At 37.0% G+C, this 17646-nt stretch overlaps 1 protein-coding gene across 23 annotated transcripts in view; it reads left to right on the top strand.

Moving 5' to 3' along the window:
- Positions 1-17646, top strand: part of lrrfip1a (leucine rich repeat (in FLII) interacting protein 1a) — a 62091-nt gene that overhangs the window by 17897 nt on the left and 26548 nt on the right. For 3 of the 23 annotated variants that reach the window (XM_017469694.3, XM_053680832.1, XM_017469678.3), the window contains exons 3-12: positions 4650-4667; positions 7099-7155; positions 8882-8926; positions 9397-9447; positions 9832-9864; positions 10244-10321; positions 10441-10482; positions 12960-13016; positions 14921-14998; positions 16573-16674. In XM_017469694.3, the coding sequence (XP_017325183.1) occupies positions 4650-4667; positions 7099-7155; positions 8882-8926; positions 9397-9447; positions 9832-9864; positions 10244-10321; positions 10441-10482; positions 12960-13016; positions 14921-14998; positions 16573-16674 (561 nt within the window). The other 20 variants (XM_017469687.3, XM_017469686.3, XM_017469690.3 and 17 more) reach the window with 18 other exon arrangements.

Here is a 17646-nt window from a genome sequence, read left to right as displayed (position 1 = left end):
TGTAGTGGGGAAAAATACATGTATCTCAGTTACTATATAGACGGTAACTATGCGATTTGGGACACACCCAAGCTGTTGTCTATTAGCACGTATAGCATGACAAATAATTAACTGCACTTAAAGCGTTCATAAAAAAAAAAAAAAAAAAAAAACACTCAAAACTGTATATGGTACCATAACGGAGACGAACTGTATGTTGATACGTGAAATTCTGGAGGGACGTCGGACGGCGTGGCGCGGTGATGTAATGACACGGGCTGTTAATCTAATTATGTTCTAAAACATGTAAAACGGGAACATGACAGCAGTATTCTAAAAGCAACTCATGTAAACACCTTAATCATTTTATTATCTTACTCAGATTAAGGTCAATAATTAGATTACTGCTGTCCATGTAAACGTAGTCAGTGATGCACAAGCACAAAGTTATGTTTATATCCAAAATGCTCCACTGTGAGTAAGGGGCAGGGGAAACTGGTGCAAGCTGCTTAAAAGGTTTAGTTTAATTCCAGTTTGTCATTATATGTTGTATTTGCACGCTTGCAGTGTAAATTCTGTAGTTTATTATAAAGGAATTGATGCATTAGTAATGAGAACGTGTCTTATTTATTTTAGTTTATATATATATATATATATATATATATATATATATATATATATATATATATATATATATATATATATATATATATATATATGACCCTTTGCTACAATGTAAAGTAGTGAGTGTACAGCTTGTAGAACAGTGTAAATTTGCTGTCCCCTCAAAATAAATCGCACAGCCATTAATTTTTAAACCGCTGGCAACAAAAGTGAGTACACCCCTAAGTGAAAATGTCTCAATTGGGCCCAAACTGTCAATATTTTGTATGGCCACCATTTATTTTCCAGCACTCCCTTAACCCTCTTGGGCATGGAGTTCACTAGAGCTTCACAGGTTGCCACTGGAGACCCCCCCCCCCGACATCACGGCGCTGGTGTATGTTAGAGGCCTTGTGCTTCTCCACCTTCCGTTTGAGGATGCCCCACATATGCTCAATAGGATTTAAATCTGGAGACATGCTTGGCCAGTCCATCACCTTCACCCTCAGCTTCTTTAGCAAGGCAGTGGTCATCTTGGAGGTGTGTTTGGGGTCATTATCATGCTGGAATACTGCCCTGTGGCCCAGTCTTCGAAGGGAGGGGATTATGCTCTGCTTCAGTATGTCACAGTACATGTTGGCATTCATGGTTCCCTCAATGAACTGTAGCTCCCCAGTGCCGGCAGCACTCATGCAGCCCCAGACCATGACACTCTCACCACCATGCTTGACTGTAGGCAAGACACACTTGTCTTTGTACTCCTCACCTGGTTGCTGCCACACACGCTTGACACCATCTGAACCAAATAAGTTTATCTTGGACTTGTCAGACCACAGGACATGGTTCCAGTAATCCATGTCCTTAGTCTGTTTGTCTTCAGCAAACTGTTTGCGGGCTTTCTTGTGCATCATGTTTAGAAGAGGCTTCCTTCTGGGACGACAGCCATGCAGACCAATTTGATGCAGTGTGTGGCGTATGGTCTGTGCACTGACGGGCTGACCCCCCACCCCTTCAACCTCTGCAGCAATGCTGGCAGCACTCATACGTCTATTTCCCAAAGATGCTGAGCATGTGCACTCAACTTCTTTAGTCGACCATGGTGAGGCCTGTTCGGAGTGGAACCTGTCCTGTTAAACTGCTGTATGGTCTTGGCCACCGTGCTGCAGCTCAGTGTCAGGGTCTTTGCAAACTTCTTATAGCCTAGGCCATCTTTATATAGAGCAACAATTCTTTTTTTCAGATCCTCAGAGAGTTCTTTGCCATGAGGTGCCATGTTGAACTTCCAGTGACCAGTATGAGGGAGTGTGAGAGTGATGACACCAAATTTAACACACCTGCTCCCCATTCACACCTGAGACCTTGTAACACTAACAAGTCACATGACACTCGGAAGGGAAAATGGCTAATTGGGCCCAATTTGGGCATTTTCACTTAGGGGTGTACTTACTTTTGTTGCCAGTGGTTTAGACATTAATGGCTGTGTGAGTTATTTTGAGGGGACAGCAAATTTACACTGTTATACAAGCTGTACACTCAATACTTTACATTGTAGCAAAGGGTCATTTCTTCAGTGTTGTCACATGAAAAGATATAATCAAATATTTACAAAAATGTGAGGGGTGTACTCACTTTAGTGAGATACTGTGTGTGTGTGTGTGTGTGTGTGTGTGTGTGTGTGTGTGTGTGTGTGTGTGTGTGTGTGTATGTCTTAGTATTTCTGCTTTATTTTTTATGGATGAACAAAACCCACTGAATTAAACTACAGTCCTAAATTAATAATATATATTCTGGTGTGTGTGTGTGTGTTTGTATTGGGTTCTTTTCTGTTTTGGACAAAGAGTTGTGTAAAGTTTTAGTCTGAAGTTTATATTTGTAACACTCAGTTTGTGGATTTTATTTTAAATAAACAAAACAAATGGTACTGAAAGTCTGCCCCCCCCCCCCCCCATCTGATCACTTGAAAAAAAAAATGGAGCATTGCATTAGCACATAATTTGCTTATTACCTATTTCAGACACAGAATATTTTTTTACTTTTATCATGTGACCATTTTTTAGATTTATAATCTGTCACCTGTGGAGAGTTTGAGAAGTTTATTTTAATTTTGGAGAATTTGAACTCGGAAAGACTATTTGAATTATGAACTATGCCAGAAATCTTGGAATAGTTTTGTAGTTGGATCCCAATGTGAAAATCTAATTTGACAGGTGAGCTGTTTCTTATTTATTCATTATTTAATTATTTAATATGAGTACACTTTGTATAAGCCACTGTTAGTGAGTCACTTCAACTTACGGCTAGGGCAGAGCAGTATGGAGTTATTCTATGGCAGCTCAGCCAGATGTAGTTGCACCATGATCTCAGAATTTGTGAAAACTTTTTCTGTATACGGTTTGGTACAAAGAACTAATAAATCTTAAATATTTTTGTGATCTGACCATCGCTTTTTGAAATGTGATGAAAATAACGATGTTAATTTTTGAACAAATTAGGCTTTCTTCGGTTTATGGTGGCTTCATTTTAAAAGATCTTAGTGTACTTCTAAGATAGTCTATCTCACAGCAAGACTTTCTGCCTTTTTAAAAAAATATTTTTTATTTAAAAATAAAGTTTATATGTGAAATTCTCATTGCATTCAAACCAGAGGACTATAAAAGCGATTTGAAAGTATGGTTACTGGCTCTAAAGACAGATCCTGAAGACAACAGTAACTGAGTAAGAGTGGTATGAGTAAGAGTAAAATGAGTAAGAGTGGTATGAATGCTGAGGTAAGACAGCTAATCCATACACTGCCTATATATAGAAGCTCCATGCCCAGAAAAAAGAAGCTGAACCTTCTGGTAGGTGAACCAGCTGTCCGTTAGCACATACTTGTCTCCGCCCATTTAACTACTAGTAAGATGGCTAGTAAGGTTGCTAACACAACGGCAAGTAATCATGAAACATTGCTTGTTAACAGTATGTTGTTAACCAAGTTATTTGGCTCAATGTAATTTTGAAAGACCTACAGTTTCTCTCTGTTTGCCTCCTGTTGCTCTTATCACTGGTGCATTGTTCTTCTACATATTCTGGCTTGAACATGTATGGCTGGATGTCACTGTGTAACATGCACAAAAAAAATCCTCATCTGTTGAGTAATTTCTGTAACTTGAATAATCTGTTCTCTCCACCATAATAATTTACTTATACAATGTTAAAGTACAGCTGCAAGTCTTCTGTATGTCAGTTTTGCACATCGTGATCTTTTTGTTCATTATTTTTAGGGGAAATTGGTTTTAGTTTTTCAGTTTAAAAAAATATTACGCATCTGCCAACATTTTGTTTTAGCAAATAATCAGATTTAAATATAATAGATTTTCTCCAAATAAAGTGCAAGTGCCTACAGTCTATATAAATGTGATTATTTTTTTTTATTTTTATTTTTTTCCTCCCCCTTTCCAATGCTTGATTTTTTTTTTTTTTTTTTTTTTTTTTTTTTTTTTTTAGTATCGGGTCTTTGGTTTGGTTTTTGAGAATTAGTTGGGCTGAAACCTCGTAACCCTGGTCCACGATATTAGCTCTTCTGGGTTAGGAAACGCAGCTTCTGTATTGAACTCGGTTGCACAATGGTACATATAAATCCACTCAAATGAGCTGCTAGACTGTACACTGGATGACCGTCAATTGTCGATTCTCAGCTGCCTATTACAGGGATACTCTAAAAATTCACTATATAGTAGCCTATTGCATATGTCAAATGTGATAGACCCCTACCTAATTTTTTTGATGTTAAATTATTAATGTGTTTCTGTCCCACCAAATACTGTGGTCACGAGCCTCTGCTGTAGATTGGTCAGGTAAACAAAAATCGTCCTATTCAGGCTTCTCATTCTGAAAATCACAGACAGTTTTTAGGTTACCTTATTTTATTTTTTTTGTCTGACGTTAACATTTTTTAAACCAAAGAGGCTCTTGTCAGAAAAAATGTCAATGCTCTTTTTTTTCTCTCTGTTTCATGTTGCTTTGGCTTTCCTGCTCACCTTCCAATCCTGCTTTTCTGATGTTCCTTTTGTCTATCTCTTCTGTAGATTTATCAGGTCCAGAAGGTAGGACCCTTGCTTTCTATATGGTCCAACTCCAGAAATATTGGCACCCTTTATGGAAATGAGCAAAAATTAATAACACATGGAATAGACTTTAATGGTATTTTAGCTGCTTGTGTGTTTCATATCATTACTTGACATCCACCACTTTGTGTTGAGGGTTTCTCTCTGTAGGGATAAATTGCTAATTATTGTGTGCAGCCTTATATTTGGTCAAAGCAACAGTTCTTGTAGAATAAAAACAAAAGTTAATAGTAAAGATGATTTGTTATTATTGTTGTTAACATTTTTGTTATTGTTAAATCAACCATTTACAAGAAAATAAAGTTCTTTTGAATATTTTTTAAAACATTTAAATAGTTTCTCCAGTTATTTTTAGTGGAACATTTGGATCATTGTGTGTTTATATAATCTGTTGCTCATACTCTTGCAATGTGCCAATAAATCTGGAGAAGATCTGCATCTGCAGCATGATTTTGATATTTGGCTAGTTTTAATGGTGCACTCTATAAATATCATGCATACAGTCATGGGAAAAGAAAGTGTTTTTATTCATCAGAGCCTAAATGACAATTGTGTGGTCCTCACCAACTTCTATAAACAAACAAATAACATCAGGTGACAACAAAAAACACAACAGATTTCAATATGTACTCATTTTCTTTCACAAAAATTAAACCAACATTCAGAAACCAGGTGGGAAAAAAATTAATACATCCTCTAATTTAGTAACAATAGAACCACCTTTAGCAACAATAAAAGTGGTGTCTCTGGGTTAAGGCTCTGGGTTACTGATCAGAAGGTCAAGGGTTCAAGCCCCAGCACTGCCAAGATGCCACTGTTGGACCCTTGAGCAAGGCCCTTAACCCTCTACGCTTTGACCCCAGCATCCTAACAAGATGGGATATGCAAAGAAAAAGACTTCACTATACTGTAATGTACTTTATATGTGACAAAGGCTTCTTCTAGGAGGAGTTAATTAGTTTCTCACATCATTTTTGGCCCACTCTTCTTTACATCATTGCTTCATTTCATTGATGTTTGAGGGTATTTTTTTATGCACAGCTCTCTTAAGATCCCACCACAGCATCTCAATGGGGTTGAGGTCTGAACATTGACTTGGCCATTCCAACACTTTTAACCATTCAGATGTCCAATTGCTGGTGTGCTTGGGATCATTGTCCTGCATGACCCAGTTTCAGTCCACCATAAGCTGATGGACAGATGGCCTCATAGTTGTCTCAGGAATATTCTGGTATAAAATTAATTGTTGTCTCAGTGACTGCAAGTTTTCCAGGTCTTGTGGCTGCAAAACAAGACCAAATTATCATGAATGCGTGTGCAGCCATTTTTAATTGTAGCGCCCAGGGTTGTCAAAAGTACCGGTACTTTGGTACCAAGTCGGTACTAAAAAGAAAAAAAGTTGACGGTACTGACGTGCTGCCTGACTGGTGGTGAGTCTGGAACTTTTCATGGGTGGACCCTGCAACAAGAAGAGCCAAAGCAGCAGCAGCAGCTCCCTGGTTACCATGGCTGCATCTGAAACGGCATACTTACCTACTATATAGTACGCGAAATACATGTATTTCTCGGACGCTTGTTTTCCGCTTTTGGTGCAGTTGCTGCTAAGTGTGTAAAAGCCGTGCCCCTAAAATTGATGTGCAGATAGATTAACTGTGTTTTCAGGAAGAGCGGTTGCTTACCCGCAGTATTTATTCAAGCAGGTGAGTTTAAAATGATGGTAGCGGTTGCATTATGAATGTTGTAGCATAGTTTAATTCCAGTGTATTATTGCAAGAAAACATGCTAGTTTTTGCTTACTTAATGTTAGCATACGCGCGTTTAATGCTAATGTGGTCAGGAGTCCTTATTAACCATTTAATGCTTTAATTTTTATTGGGGTAAAATAAATGAGAGGACATGATTGGGTTTACTAATTGTACATACCAGAGGTTTTTGATGATTGATATATCTGAAATTTATGTGTTTATGTGTAAAATAATAGATGTGTGGCTAGTACTGTTTATGTTTCTATATCAGTGAGTCAGAAAAAACATTTCTACTCTTGTCTGGATTATTCCAGTAATTGTGGCATGAGGAAGGGTATACTTATTCCCCCTGCCCCCTGGTTTCTGAATGTTGCTTTACATTTTGGGGGGAAATAAATTCTTTGTTTTTTTGTGTCACCTGATTTGATTTGTTTTTATAGAAGTTGATGAGAACCACACAATTGTTATTTAGGCCCTGATAAATAAAAACATAGAATTTAAAAAAGGTGTACCTCTTTTTCACTTAACTGTAAATATACACAGCATCAGAAGCCTTCAGTTTTGTATTACGCACAAGATTTTTTTTTTTTTTCTGCCTCAACCTTTTTTGATTTTTCCCTCGCTTTGTGTTCTGTCCTTTATTGCCATGTTCACTCTTTCCTCAGAAATACTATGGACTGGAGAACCTGGACAACAAATGGGGGGACATTGAGCAGTGGATGGTATTACTAGATTTAGTTTGTGTCCAGAGCAGCTCTGGCAGGTTTAAAAAAAAAAAAAGAAATAGTGGCTTGATGAGGCTTCAGAATAACAGCACTTACATTATGATATAAACTAACACATTTTTATAATTATATGTTTATAAATAGGGATCCTCCAATCGATCGTCGCCAGTCGCACTTTGATGACGTAAAACATGTGAGGGCCTGTTAAATTTTTCATTGTAAATTGAATATTTGTTGTGCTTTTTTATTTGATTTTCAGTTAAAATAACAATCTACAATATTTCTGTAAGTAGTATTACCAAGGCAACATCTGTGGTATTATCTGGGGGGGGGGGTTAAAAGTGACTGAGAGAAAGCTTACATATCACTTATATAAAGCTTGAACGATCGTGATCGGTATTGGCCAAGAACAAGAAATTGGTATCAGCTGCAAAAATCCTGATTGGAGCATCCCTATTTAGTGTAGCACATAGTGCTACAAAAATCTAGATCCATTACAAAGAGCGCATTTCCTTTTCATCATTTAATACCATTTTGTACCACCAGTGTGTTTTAATGACTGATGGGTGTAAGAACACAGAAGTTCAAAGATGAGGGTATGGTCAGGTAAACAGGATGAAGACAGGTGTAACTGCAGAACAAGCTTTTATTAGGAGAGGCAGGCAGACAAACGTGATGGAAAGTCAAAATTGAAAACCAGGCAGTGGTCAGGCCATCAACAAATGGGCAAAAATAGACAAAGCCAGAATCACAAAAACATGAAACAATGAACAAACAGCTTGGTAAGAACTTTGTAAAAACAGTGAAACAATACAAAGACACAACTAATTAAAAGGAGTAACAGTGAGAGAAAAGTGAGACTTTTAGGGCTCTGGGTTACTGATCAGAAGGTCGCGAGTTCAAGCCCCAGCACTGCCAGGCTGCCACTGTTGGGCCCTTGAGCAAGGCCCTTAACCCTCTCTGCTCCCGGGGCGCTTACCAGTTAAAAGAAATATGTGACATATCAAGTATGGTGTGCAAATGGGACTTGTTGTTGTAAGCAGTTATTGTTAGCTTTTACAATTGACATTACATTTAGGTTGTAGCATCAGGTGCATAGATTTTTGGACAAAGTAATCGTTATTTTTGATGTCTACCACCGTGTAATTGGACCGCACACTCCATTTTAAAGGACCAAAAGCAACTGGACAATTGCAAAACTGAAGGCAAGATGCCCCAATTGCAAGCAGGATGTGAAGACAACTGCAGTAAAGGACTGGCATAGCATCACCTGGGAAGAAATCCAATATCTGGTGATGTCTGTAGGTTCTAGACTTCAGGCATTTATTGACCTCGGATGATTGACGATTCAATTTATGATTGTTAGTGTGTCCAATTCCTTTTGGCTCCTTAAAAAGGGGGAGACCACCTATAAAAAGTGCCAGACTTCCTTTGCTGCAATTCCTACACTGTTCACCCGATCTCGATGTAAACACCCTCAAATTAGAGCTGACAGTCTGAACTTTGGGATCAAAAACATTTATATAGCTTCAATTTCAATATAATTTAGGAGACAGTTAAAATAACAATAACTTTGTCCGTGTTTGAATTTTTTATGGACCTGACTATTTGTTTTACCATGTTACAAAAATGCATGCTGTAAATTGTGGTGACTTTCTCTTTGCATTTCCTTTACTCTTTGCTTTTTCTCCCTCTACTCTTTCCTTCTTTTTGGTCCTAACAGGAGGATAGTGAGCGGTATACACGCCACTCACAGAGACATGTTTCGGTTTGTATATTCTTCTCTTCTTTTTCTTCACCTGCTGATCCTTTCTAATTGTGCTTTCTGTCCTTTTTATGTTACCCTGGCTCTTCTCATACCAGGCTAGCAAATCCTTTAGAAGACCATAAGCAATGCTTACTGCAGCAGCACAAACTAATATTTGTTTGAAAGCCATACCTTTTTATATGACATCTTTACATGATAGATTTTTTTAATCATAATGAATAATATTAGGTTCCTGTGGTTATGATGCATAATGCCAATTTTAGCATTATGAACACTTTATATGACCATAAGTTCATGAACTCAGGGTCTGACAGTAACATGCAGTAGATCTGTGGATTAATAGAACTTGATATTCAGCCTGCAATGTGCAGCCATATTATATACAAAAATACCCACAAAATATTGGATTAAGATCATCTAAAATTTTAACATGACCTTTTCTTCTGTTTTTGACCTGTGTATCTTTCCAGGTGTCAGATGATGAAGAATGTATGTCAGTGGGGAGCAGGAGCAGTGTGCGGGTGAGTGGACAGGGTTTTTTTTCTTCCCTCCTCTCTCTGTTTTTTAAATTTATTTTTATTTATTTTTTTTAAATGCATGTACACTATAGATGTTTCAGCTTTTATCGTGTTTCATTCACAGACACCTATATCACACCATTCATAGAGGTGCACATTGCCATTTGCCCTGCCAAATTATAAATACTGTCATATGAATGGAATGACACGTACTGTATGTTGGAAATTTGCCTGAACAAATTATTTAAAAATATGTGCATGTGAGTAGTGGTCATTTTGTGGACCTGTGGGTTGTGAGGATTCTATTATGATTGACTGTTTGGCGGTTGTATGTTTGGGCATAAAAGCGATTTGTGATGATGCTGATGGTCCTGTTTCTCTGTATAGTTGGATTTGGATTCAGTTGGTGCACAGGCTGGGGTAAGAATTATGTGAATGCAGTCTGTCTGATAATGAGGATTTTAGGCTTATCTGTAACTGACTGCCTCTCTGCTGGTGGTTCTCAACTGCAGCCCTGACTATTTTATTGCTACCCCTGCTCTAACACACGTTATATAACTAAACAGCTAAATTTCAGGCCATCCTTACATTCTTGGGTGTGTTCAGACAAGGAAAGCACAAACATGCTTACGGGCAGGGATTCTCCATGTGCCTAGCTGAGAAGCACTGCTATAAATGCCAATATAAATATGACTACATATTGAAGGCTAAATGGTTACAGTGTAACCTGGATGTAGCACCAGTTTGCCATATTCTAATATATTTCTACATGTTTTTCCTCACAATCAATCCTATGTAGCTATCCCATACATTGTATTCACATTCTCACAAGAGCACAAAGAAGAAGAAAAAGAGGACAAAGCACTCTTCAGATATTGTATGTTAACAACACTGGAGAGACTGATTCAAAACATTTTTGAGCATATTTACATTTAAAACTGGTGGGAAAAGCATTAATGTTGCATGTTCCTTTGTGCCATTATTTTTCCCCAACAGAGTAATGGCTACAACAATGGTTACAGCACAATTTCCAGTCGGGTTAGTATCACCACTAACCATGTGCTGGAAGGACTTTTGTATGGTATAGGATACTAAATTTTTATTTAATATACACTTACAATTACAGTGGCTTATCCGTTGACTAATTTGCCCTCAATACTCCTGTTACTTATACATGAGTTGAGTCTCTGTGTATGTTCTTAATAGCATGGGTGAGTTGTATATTGCAGTTGGATTTTTTAATAATTAATCATACTCTAATTAAGCACCAAAAACTAACCTTAATTATCCTTTAATAATGTAAAAGACTGCTGTTAGATCAAGTTTATGTTCAAACCTATGCCTTTAAACCTGCTTCAGTTTGGATGAGATTGGAGAGACACTTGTAGAGGCATCTTGGCTGACTGCAGAACATTTTATGTTCTTTCATGTTCTTAATACAGATGCATTTAAAAAAAAAAAAAAGAATATCTTGGAAAAGTTCATTTTTACCCCCATAATTTAATAAAAAATAAAAGTGGAACTTTAATATATTCTAGATTAATTACACGTTAAGTGAAATTTAAAGTTTTTTTTAATCTTGATGATTACAGCTTATAGCTCATCGAAATCAAAAATCCAGTATCTCAAAATATTATAATAAAGAATTTATAATACAGAAAATTATGTTAATTTATGCACTCAATACTTGGTCAGGGCTCCTTTTGCAAGAATTACTGCATCAATGCATGAAATGCAATGGTATAGAGGTAAATAGCCTGTGGCACTGCTGAGGTGTTATGGAAGCCCCAGTTGCTTTGATAGCGGCCTTCAGCTCATCTGTATTTTTGGGTCTGGTGTGTCTCATTTTCCTCTTGACAATACCGGGTTAGCGAGTTGGCTGGCCAATCAAGCACAGTAATACCATAGTCAGCAAACTAGTTACTAGTAGTTTTGATACTGTGAGCAGGTGCCAAGTCCTGCTGGAAAAGGAAATCAATAATCTCCATAAAGCTTGTCAGTAGATGGAAGCATGAAGTTCTCTAAAATCTAATGGTAGACACTGCATTGACTCTCGCTACATTGACTCTGCATTGACTCTCGAACACCAGCAGATGTCATGGCACCCCAAATCATCACTGACTGTGGAAACTTCACACTGCAACTTGGATTCTGTGCCTCTCCACTCTTCCTCCAGACTCTGGGACCTTGATTTCCAAATGAAATGCAACTTTTACTTTCATCTTCCCCATGATTGTGGTTGTGTACTGAACCAGACTGAGAGATTAAAGGCTCAGGAAACTGCAGGTATTTTGAGTTAATTAGCTGATTAGAGTGCTTCTCAGGTCGACATTTCTGTATTATAAATTCTTTATTGTAATATTTTGAGATACTGGATTTTTGATTTCCGTGAGCTGTAAGTCGTAATCTTCAAGATTAAAACAAACAAACAAAAAAAAAAAGGCTTGAAATATTTCACTTAATGTGTAATGAATCTAGAATATGTGAAAGTTCGACTTTTTAAATTCAATTACAGAAAAAATTAACAATATTCAACAATATTCAAATTTTTTTTTAGATGCACCTGTATGTGGACTAAGAATAAAGGCGAAGTGTATGTGGACTTTCCTCTTTTATAAGACCACGTGTTTTTAGTAGGGTTCCAGAAACTGGGATGGTCATTGCAAATCTTCAATAAAATATATGAATGAGAATTCTAAATGTATGTTAGTAAACATTTAATAGGAGTGTGCTATATTGCAGCTTGAATCGATCTAGTTGTACCTTTTACGTTAATCACTGCAAAATCGGTTTAATTTAACAGTATGTAATCCACCACAGTCTAGAATTTTACATTTTGTAAATGTTGTAACTTAATGCCGCTACAGGGTACCAATTCGAGGTTATGAGTCTGTAAAGTGTGTGCAAGATATAAGTTATTTTATATTTTAAATTGTAAAAAAAAGCCAATTTGCTGTGTTCTTCAGTAAAGAGAACATGACCTTTATTTGAATTAAAAGTTAATTTAGTATGCATTTGCTATGTCATAGACTACTTTAAGCAGTGTAGCTCATAACTTTGGCCTTTTAAAATCATCCAATAAAATAAGAAATGTGATTAAAATGCTGTCTCGTCCTATCTCCTCAGATAAAAAAAAATAACCCTATTAATGGTCTAGGCACAACAGTATTAATTAATTAGTTGTTATATTTGTGTATTTAGAATTGTCTTCAAATGCTCTCATGTGGCATTCCATAGATGTTTTGAGAGCACTTACAATGGCCACAAAATTTTAATGTGACATTTTGGAGTTACGTCAAACTAGGGCTGTACAATTAATCGAATATCGATCTCGATTACGATTTTGATTGCCCACGATTACATGAACATGATTGCTTGCGTTATTGACATTTAAAGTTCGTCCTCCGCTCATAGAAAACTCTGCTGCAGATCAAATCAATCGCTAATAATCAGCCAAAGAGTGTGTTTGTGTATGTTTTCTCTCTGTTCTCATATGTTTCTCTCATTCTTATTAGGGATCTTTATATGAAAACAGTCTCTGCAGTAACTCTCTGCGCTCCAGTACCCGTACTGTAAGAAAGATATCTTTTCCTTGTGTGAAAACTAACAGTGCTTGTTTTGCAAAAAAAAAAAAAAATCATTATTTTGCATCAATTGACATCATGTAAGGATTATAACTATTGGGGGGAATGCTTTTATAGGAAAATTATGCCCAACGGGGTCATGTGATAAGACCTGACTCAAGGTTGAATTACCACCCTGAAGTTGATTTTACTGTAACAGCACATTCCATCACGTTATTCCTCTTATAGCACAGTGATTTGCCAATGATTAAAATTTTTCATTTATTAATGAATGACTTTCTACCCATTTGTTGTTATATTTAATGTTAATGAATATCTGCAAACCAAGTTAGTTCCAATTATCACTTATTGCAGCTATGAAGAGTCGTTCAGACACCAGCCACTCTTTTAAGTCTCTGTCTTAAAGTTTATAAAACAGAAAAATGCAGCTTGTCATGTTTCCTAGAAGCCACACGCAAAGTCCTCTGTCCTGAAGAATCTCTCAGAAAAGTTACTGGCTGTTACAAAGCACTGCCATTCAAGACTCCTTCAATAAATGGTACATAAATGAGTCTTCACAGTATCAATTATTACATGTTTTTCTTTGTTAAATGAGAGCATTTTTTAAATCTGTTTTTATTACATTTGGAGTATGTGCAGCATCCTCCATACAAGTCCCTGTGAATAAGCTGTTACTATAAGAACAATAATGTATTACAATGAGTAGCTGGAACTACTGTCAGAGCTGTGCTGTAAAAAAAAAAAAAAAAAAAAAAAAAAAAAAAAAAAAAATTTTGAATGTGCTTTCTGTTTCGAGAATTCATTAGTACTGCGGTATAAAGAAAATTAATCAACACCTTCTAGCCAATCAGATTTGGGAATTCAGCATGACAATTTAACGTTCAACATTATATGGACAAAAATTTGTGGACACCCGAACATCAGACCCATATGTCATTTTTCTGTTGCCTCAAAGTTGGAAGCACACAATAGTCTAGAATGTATTTGTAGATTTTCCGTCACTGGAGACCCAAACCTGTTCCAGCATGACAATGCACCGTGCACAAAGCAAGCTCCAGTTTGCCAAGGTTGGAGTGGAGAACTCGAGTGTGCTGCACAGAACCCTGACTTCAACCCCACTGAAAACCTTTGGGATGAACTGGAACGCAGACTGCACCCCAGACCTCCTCACCAAATATCACTGCCTGACCTCATTAATGCTCTTTTATCGGAATGAACACACCCCCACACCCATGCTCCAAAATATAGCGGCAAGCCTTCCCAGAAGAGTGCAGCTTCTTATAACAGCAAGGGGGACTAAATCTGGAATGGTATGTTCAACAAGGACATATGGGTCTGATGGTCGGGTATCCAGAAACTTTTGCCCATGTGTGCATGTATTCTTGCCATTGCAATATTACATTAAAAATGTGAGCATGTGTGTGTCATTGTGTTAATGTCACCCTTTATTTGTTAGCTTTAATCAGTTTAATCCATTAAATTGTTTTCTATTTTTAAATGTTTCCAGAGTAGGGATGCACCATTTCATTTTCCCTCTAATACTCCGAGTAAGAATCAGCTTTTCGGCTGATGCAGATTTGAAACCAGCTTCCCTGCTCTTTGCCAGCTTCTGTTCATGATCTGGGCAATATGACTATCAATATCATAAATTATTTTAGAATATGCTTTCTGAGATTGGTATTGTGATAGCTTTTTCTAATGTTTTCTAAATAACAATTTGAAACTGATTGGAAACCGCTAATTTGATGTTAAAATTCTGGACTCTGTTGGATCGGTGCATCTCGATGAGGAGAAATCACCATTTATCAAAATGCTGCATTTGACCCAAGTAACCCTAGCCTTATTTTTGGTCTCAGTATATGAAGTGTGTGCATGTGTTCACGTTTCCCTAGTTGTCTGAGTATAGTGGCCATTTGGGCTCAAGCTCCAGAACCTCATCCAGGGCGAGTTCCAGATGTGCAAGCCCAGTGGTGAGCTTCCATTTCAGTCAGAGTGTCACTCATCTTCTAGTCTTGCTTGCTTGTTTGTATTGTTTGCACCTCATTTAGGCATCAGAGTTTATGGTGAAACTTATTCTAGCATTTAGTGTGACATTTGTATAATTGTTTCCATTCTGAGGACCGAATAGGAGGCTGACCTCACTAAGGAGATGCCTCCAATTTAGTGTACTATTGGTAGCAATAACCATTAAAGAATTAAAGGATTCACTTTTTATTTTGCCATATACGTAGATCCTCACCATAAAGCGGCACCCCTGACTGTGTAACGAGCACTTAGGATATGCCATCTAGTTAACACTATCCTGAATAAGCTAATGTTATTGCTTTAAGAAGTGAACTAACATTAGCCATATTAGCTGTGCGAGGATCTCACGAGCTCCCAAGCTGCATTTCTTAACCGCATCTAGCTAGCTATTTTACCCATCATGCTATGTTCTCGACAACTGTTATGTTTATTATTATATTAATAATAATAATAATAAACTTTATTTTTATATAGCGCCTTTAAAGCGCCTTTTCAAGGCACAATGAGAAAATACCAAGAACATAAAAAAATACACAAATAAAAACAGAAAACATACAAAATCAAAAAACAGGCTTGAATACAAAATTGGTTAAAACCATTATGAAAAACTAACCTATAAAAGTTAGTTTTTAGGTTAGATTTAAAAAAAAATGATCAAATTCGGTGCATCTCTAATATGAGCAGGGTGTGCATTCCAGAGTCTAGGAGCATAGGACGAGAAAGCCCTGTCTCCTACAGATAGCAACGGTGTCTGTGGGACAGCCAGTAAACCAGTTCGAGAGGAGCGCAAATGATGCTTGGGAGTATATAAAGTTAATAGTGCAGACAGATACTTATGTGAGCATAAGGATTTTAAAATCAACATGAAACCTGACTGGGAGCCAGTGCAAGGACTTCAGTATTGGAGTGATGTGTTCATTTCTCCTGATACCAGCCAGGATCCTAGCAACAGAATTTTGCATAATCACAGTTTTATCCCATTAGTAGCAAATTTGAGTTAGCTAGCTGACATTGACTTGCCCTCCCTAAAATTACAGAACTCATTCTTCTGATAAAATACCCAGGGATCCTTTTCCCCAAGCAGCTGTGAAGAACCGCTTGGCTTCTGTGCTCTTAAATGCTTTGAGTCACTCTATAGGGAGAGGGTTGTACATGAGATAAATATGTATGTCAGGAAAATGCAAACTTGGTAAGTTTTCTGCCAGTTTAATTGGAATCAGCGGTTTGGGGGAATGTACATATGGATCACTGCTTATTTAACTCACTTTGTTTTATTCTCCTCTGAAGACAAATGAGTAATTTTACCCATCTTTCACCTCTAGTTATGTTTGTGTTGTGCAGGAAAGTCTGAAATTCTGTCACAAATATAGTGAATTTTGCCACAAGAGACATATATAATGTGACTGAAACTCTATCATAGCCTGTCTGTGTGATTGCATAGGTCTCTCTAGTTGGTCCTGTAGCTAAATCTCCATGTTTGTGTCTGTATATATTTTTGGTGTCTCCTGGTGGTTTCCAGGAAAATAGCAGCAGCTCAGTGGCCAGTATTTTGCGAAAGGCAGCTAGCAGCAGTGGCCTTTCCAGAGACTTGGATCATGTGACCATTCCTGATATGCCAAACGTGAGTGGCAAACAGCTGTGTGTGTGACAGTATTTTTTTATGGCGTGAAATAAAATAATGGTTTCAGAATAATATGATCCAGCTGAAACCGGAGTTTGGTGATTGCACTCTGGCTGCATGGTATTGTTGTATTTGTGTCTTGCATGCTGGATGGTCATATTGTTTTTATTATTTACATGAAACACTTACTTTATGAAAACTGAGAATACAAAGTCTGCATGGAATGGGAAGAACATACTAGGCATGAGACAATTAAGAATAGTATCAAGAACTGTCGAGAGATGGAATCTATCACGATGCCTGTCAAGCCGGACATTTAGACCACAGGAGTTGGGAACCTTTTTTCTGTTAATGCATTTTTTTGAAACAGCCATTGCAAAAACTAAATTTTTCACTAACATGGTTTTTCAATAACATTTCAATACCAATAACTTTATTTAGGTCCACAGACAGCTCAAAAACAAACAAGTATGCAACAAACGATAGGAAACATTGCAATATGGAATTAATTGTGCAGGGCTTTCATGTTGAGGTTGAGTTTCCACCTGAGCAGCATAAAACGTCTTCAGTGTTGTGAGTGTGTGTGCATGTCTGACGAACAAAACACAGACTTTCTTCACGTATTATGTTGCCAGGTACATAGCACCCAACAATGCTTAGCTGTGCAATATTACAAGTGTAAACTGATCTAGTGTAAGAGGAAAAAAGCTACCTTATTTATATCTTTGATTTGTACCCTCTCCATCTGACGTGCCACCATGCACTCTTCGGGCTGATAGGGGTGCGTATTTTTATATTCTGAACGATTTTCTCGTTGTTCCGGAAATTGTTTCAAAAGCTGCATGGTGGGTTTCGAAATGCCTCTTTTATTTATATTTATAATTACATATATATATATATATATATATATATATATATATATATATATATATATATATATATATATATATATATATATATATATATATATAT

Source organism: Ictalurus punctatus, chromosome 6, assembly GCF_001660625.3.
Source record: "Ictalurus punctatus breed USDA103 chromosome 6, Coco_2.0, whole genome shotgun sequence".
Taxonomy (NCBI): Eukaryota; Metazoa; Chordata; class Actinopteri; order Siluriformes; family Ictaluridae; genus Ictalurus; species Ictalurus punctatus.
Note: the sequence above shows the minus strand (reverse complement) of the source record. Positions and strands in the feature narration are given on the sequence as shown.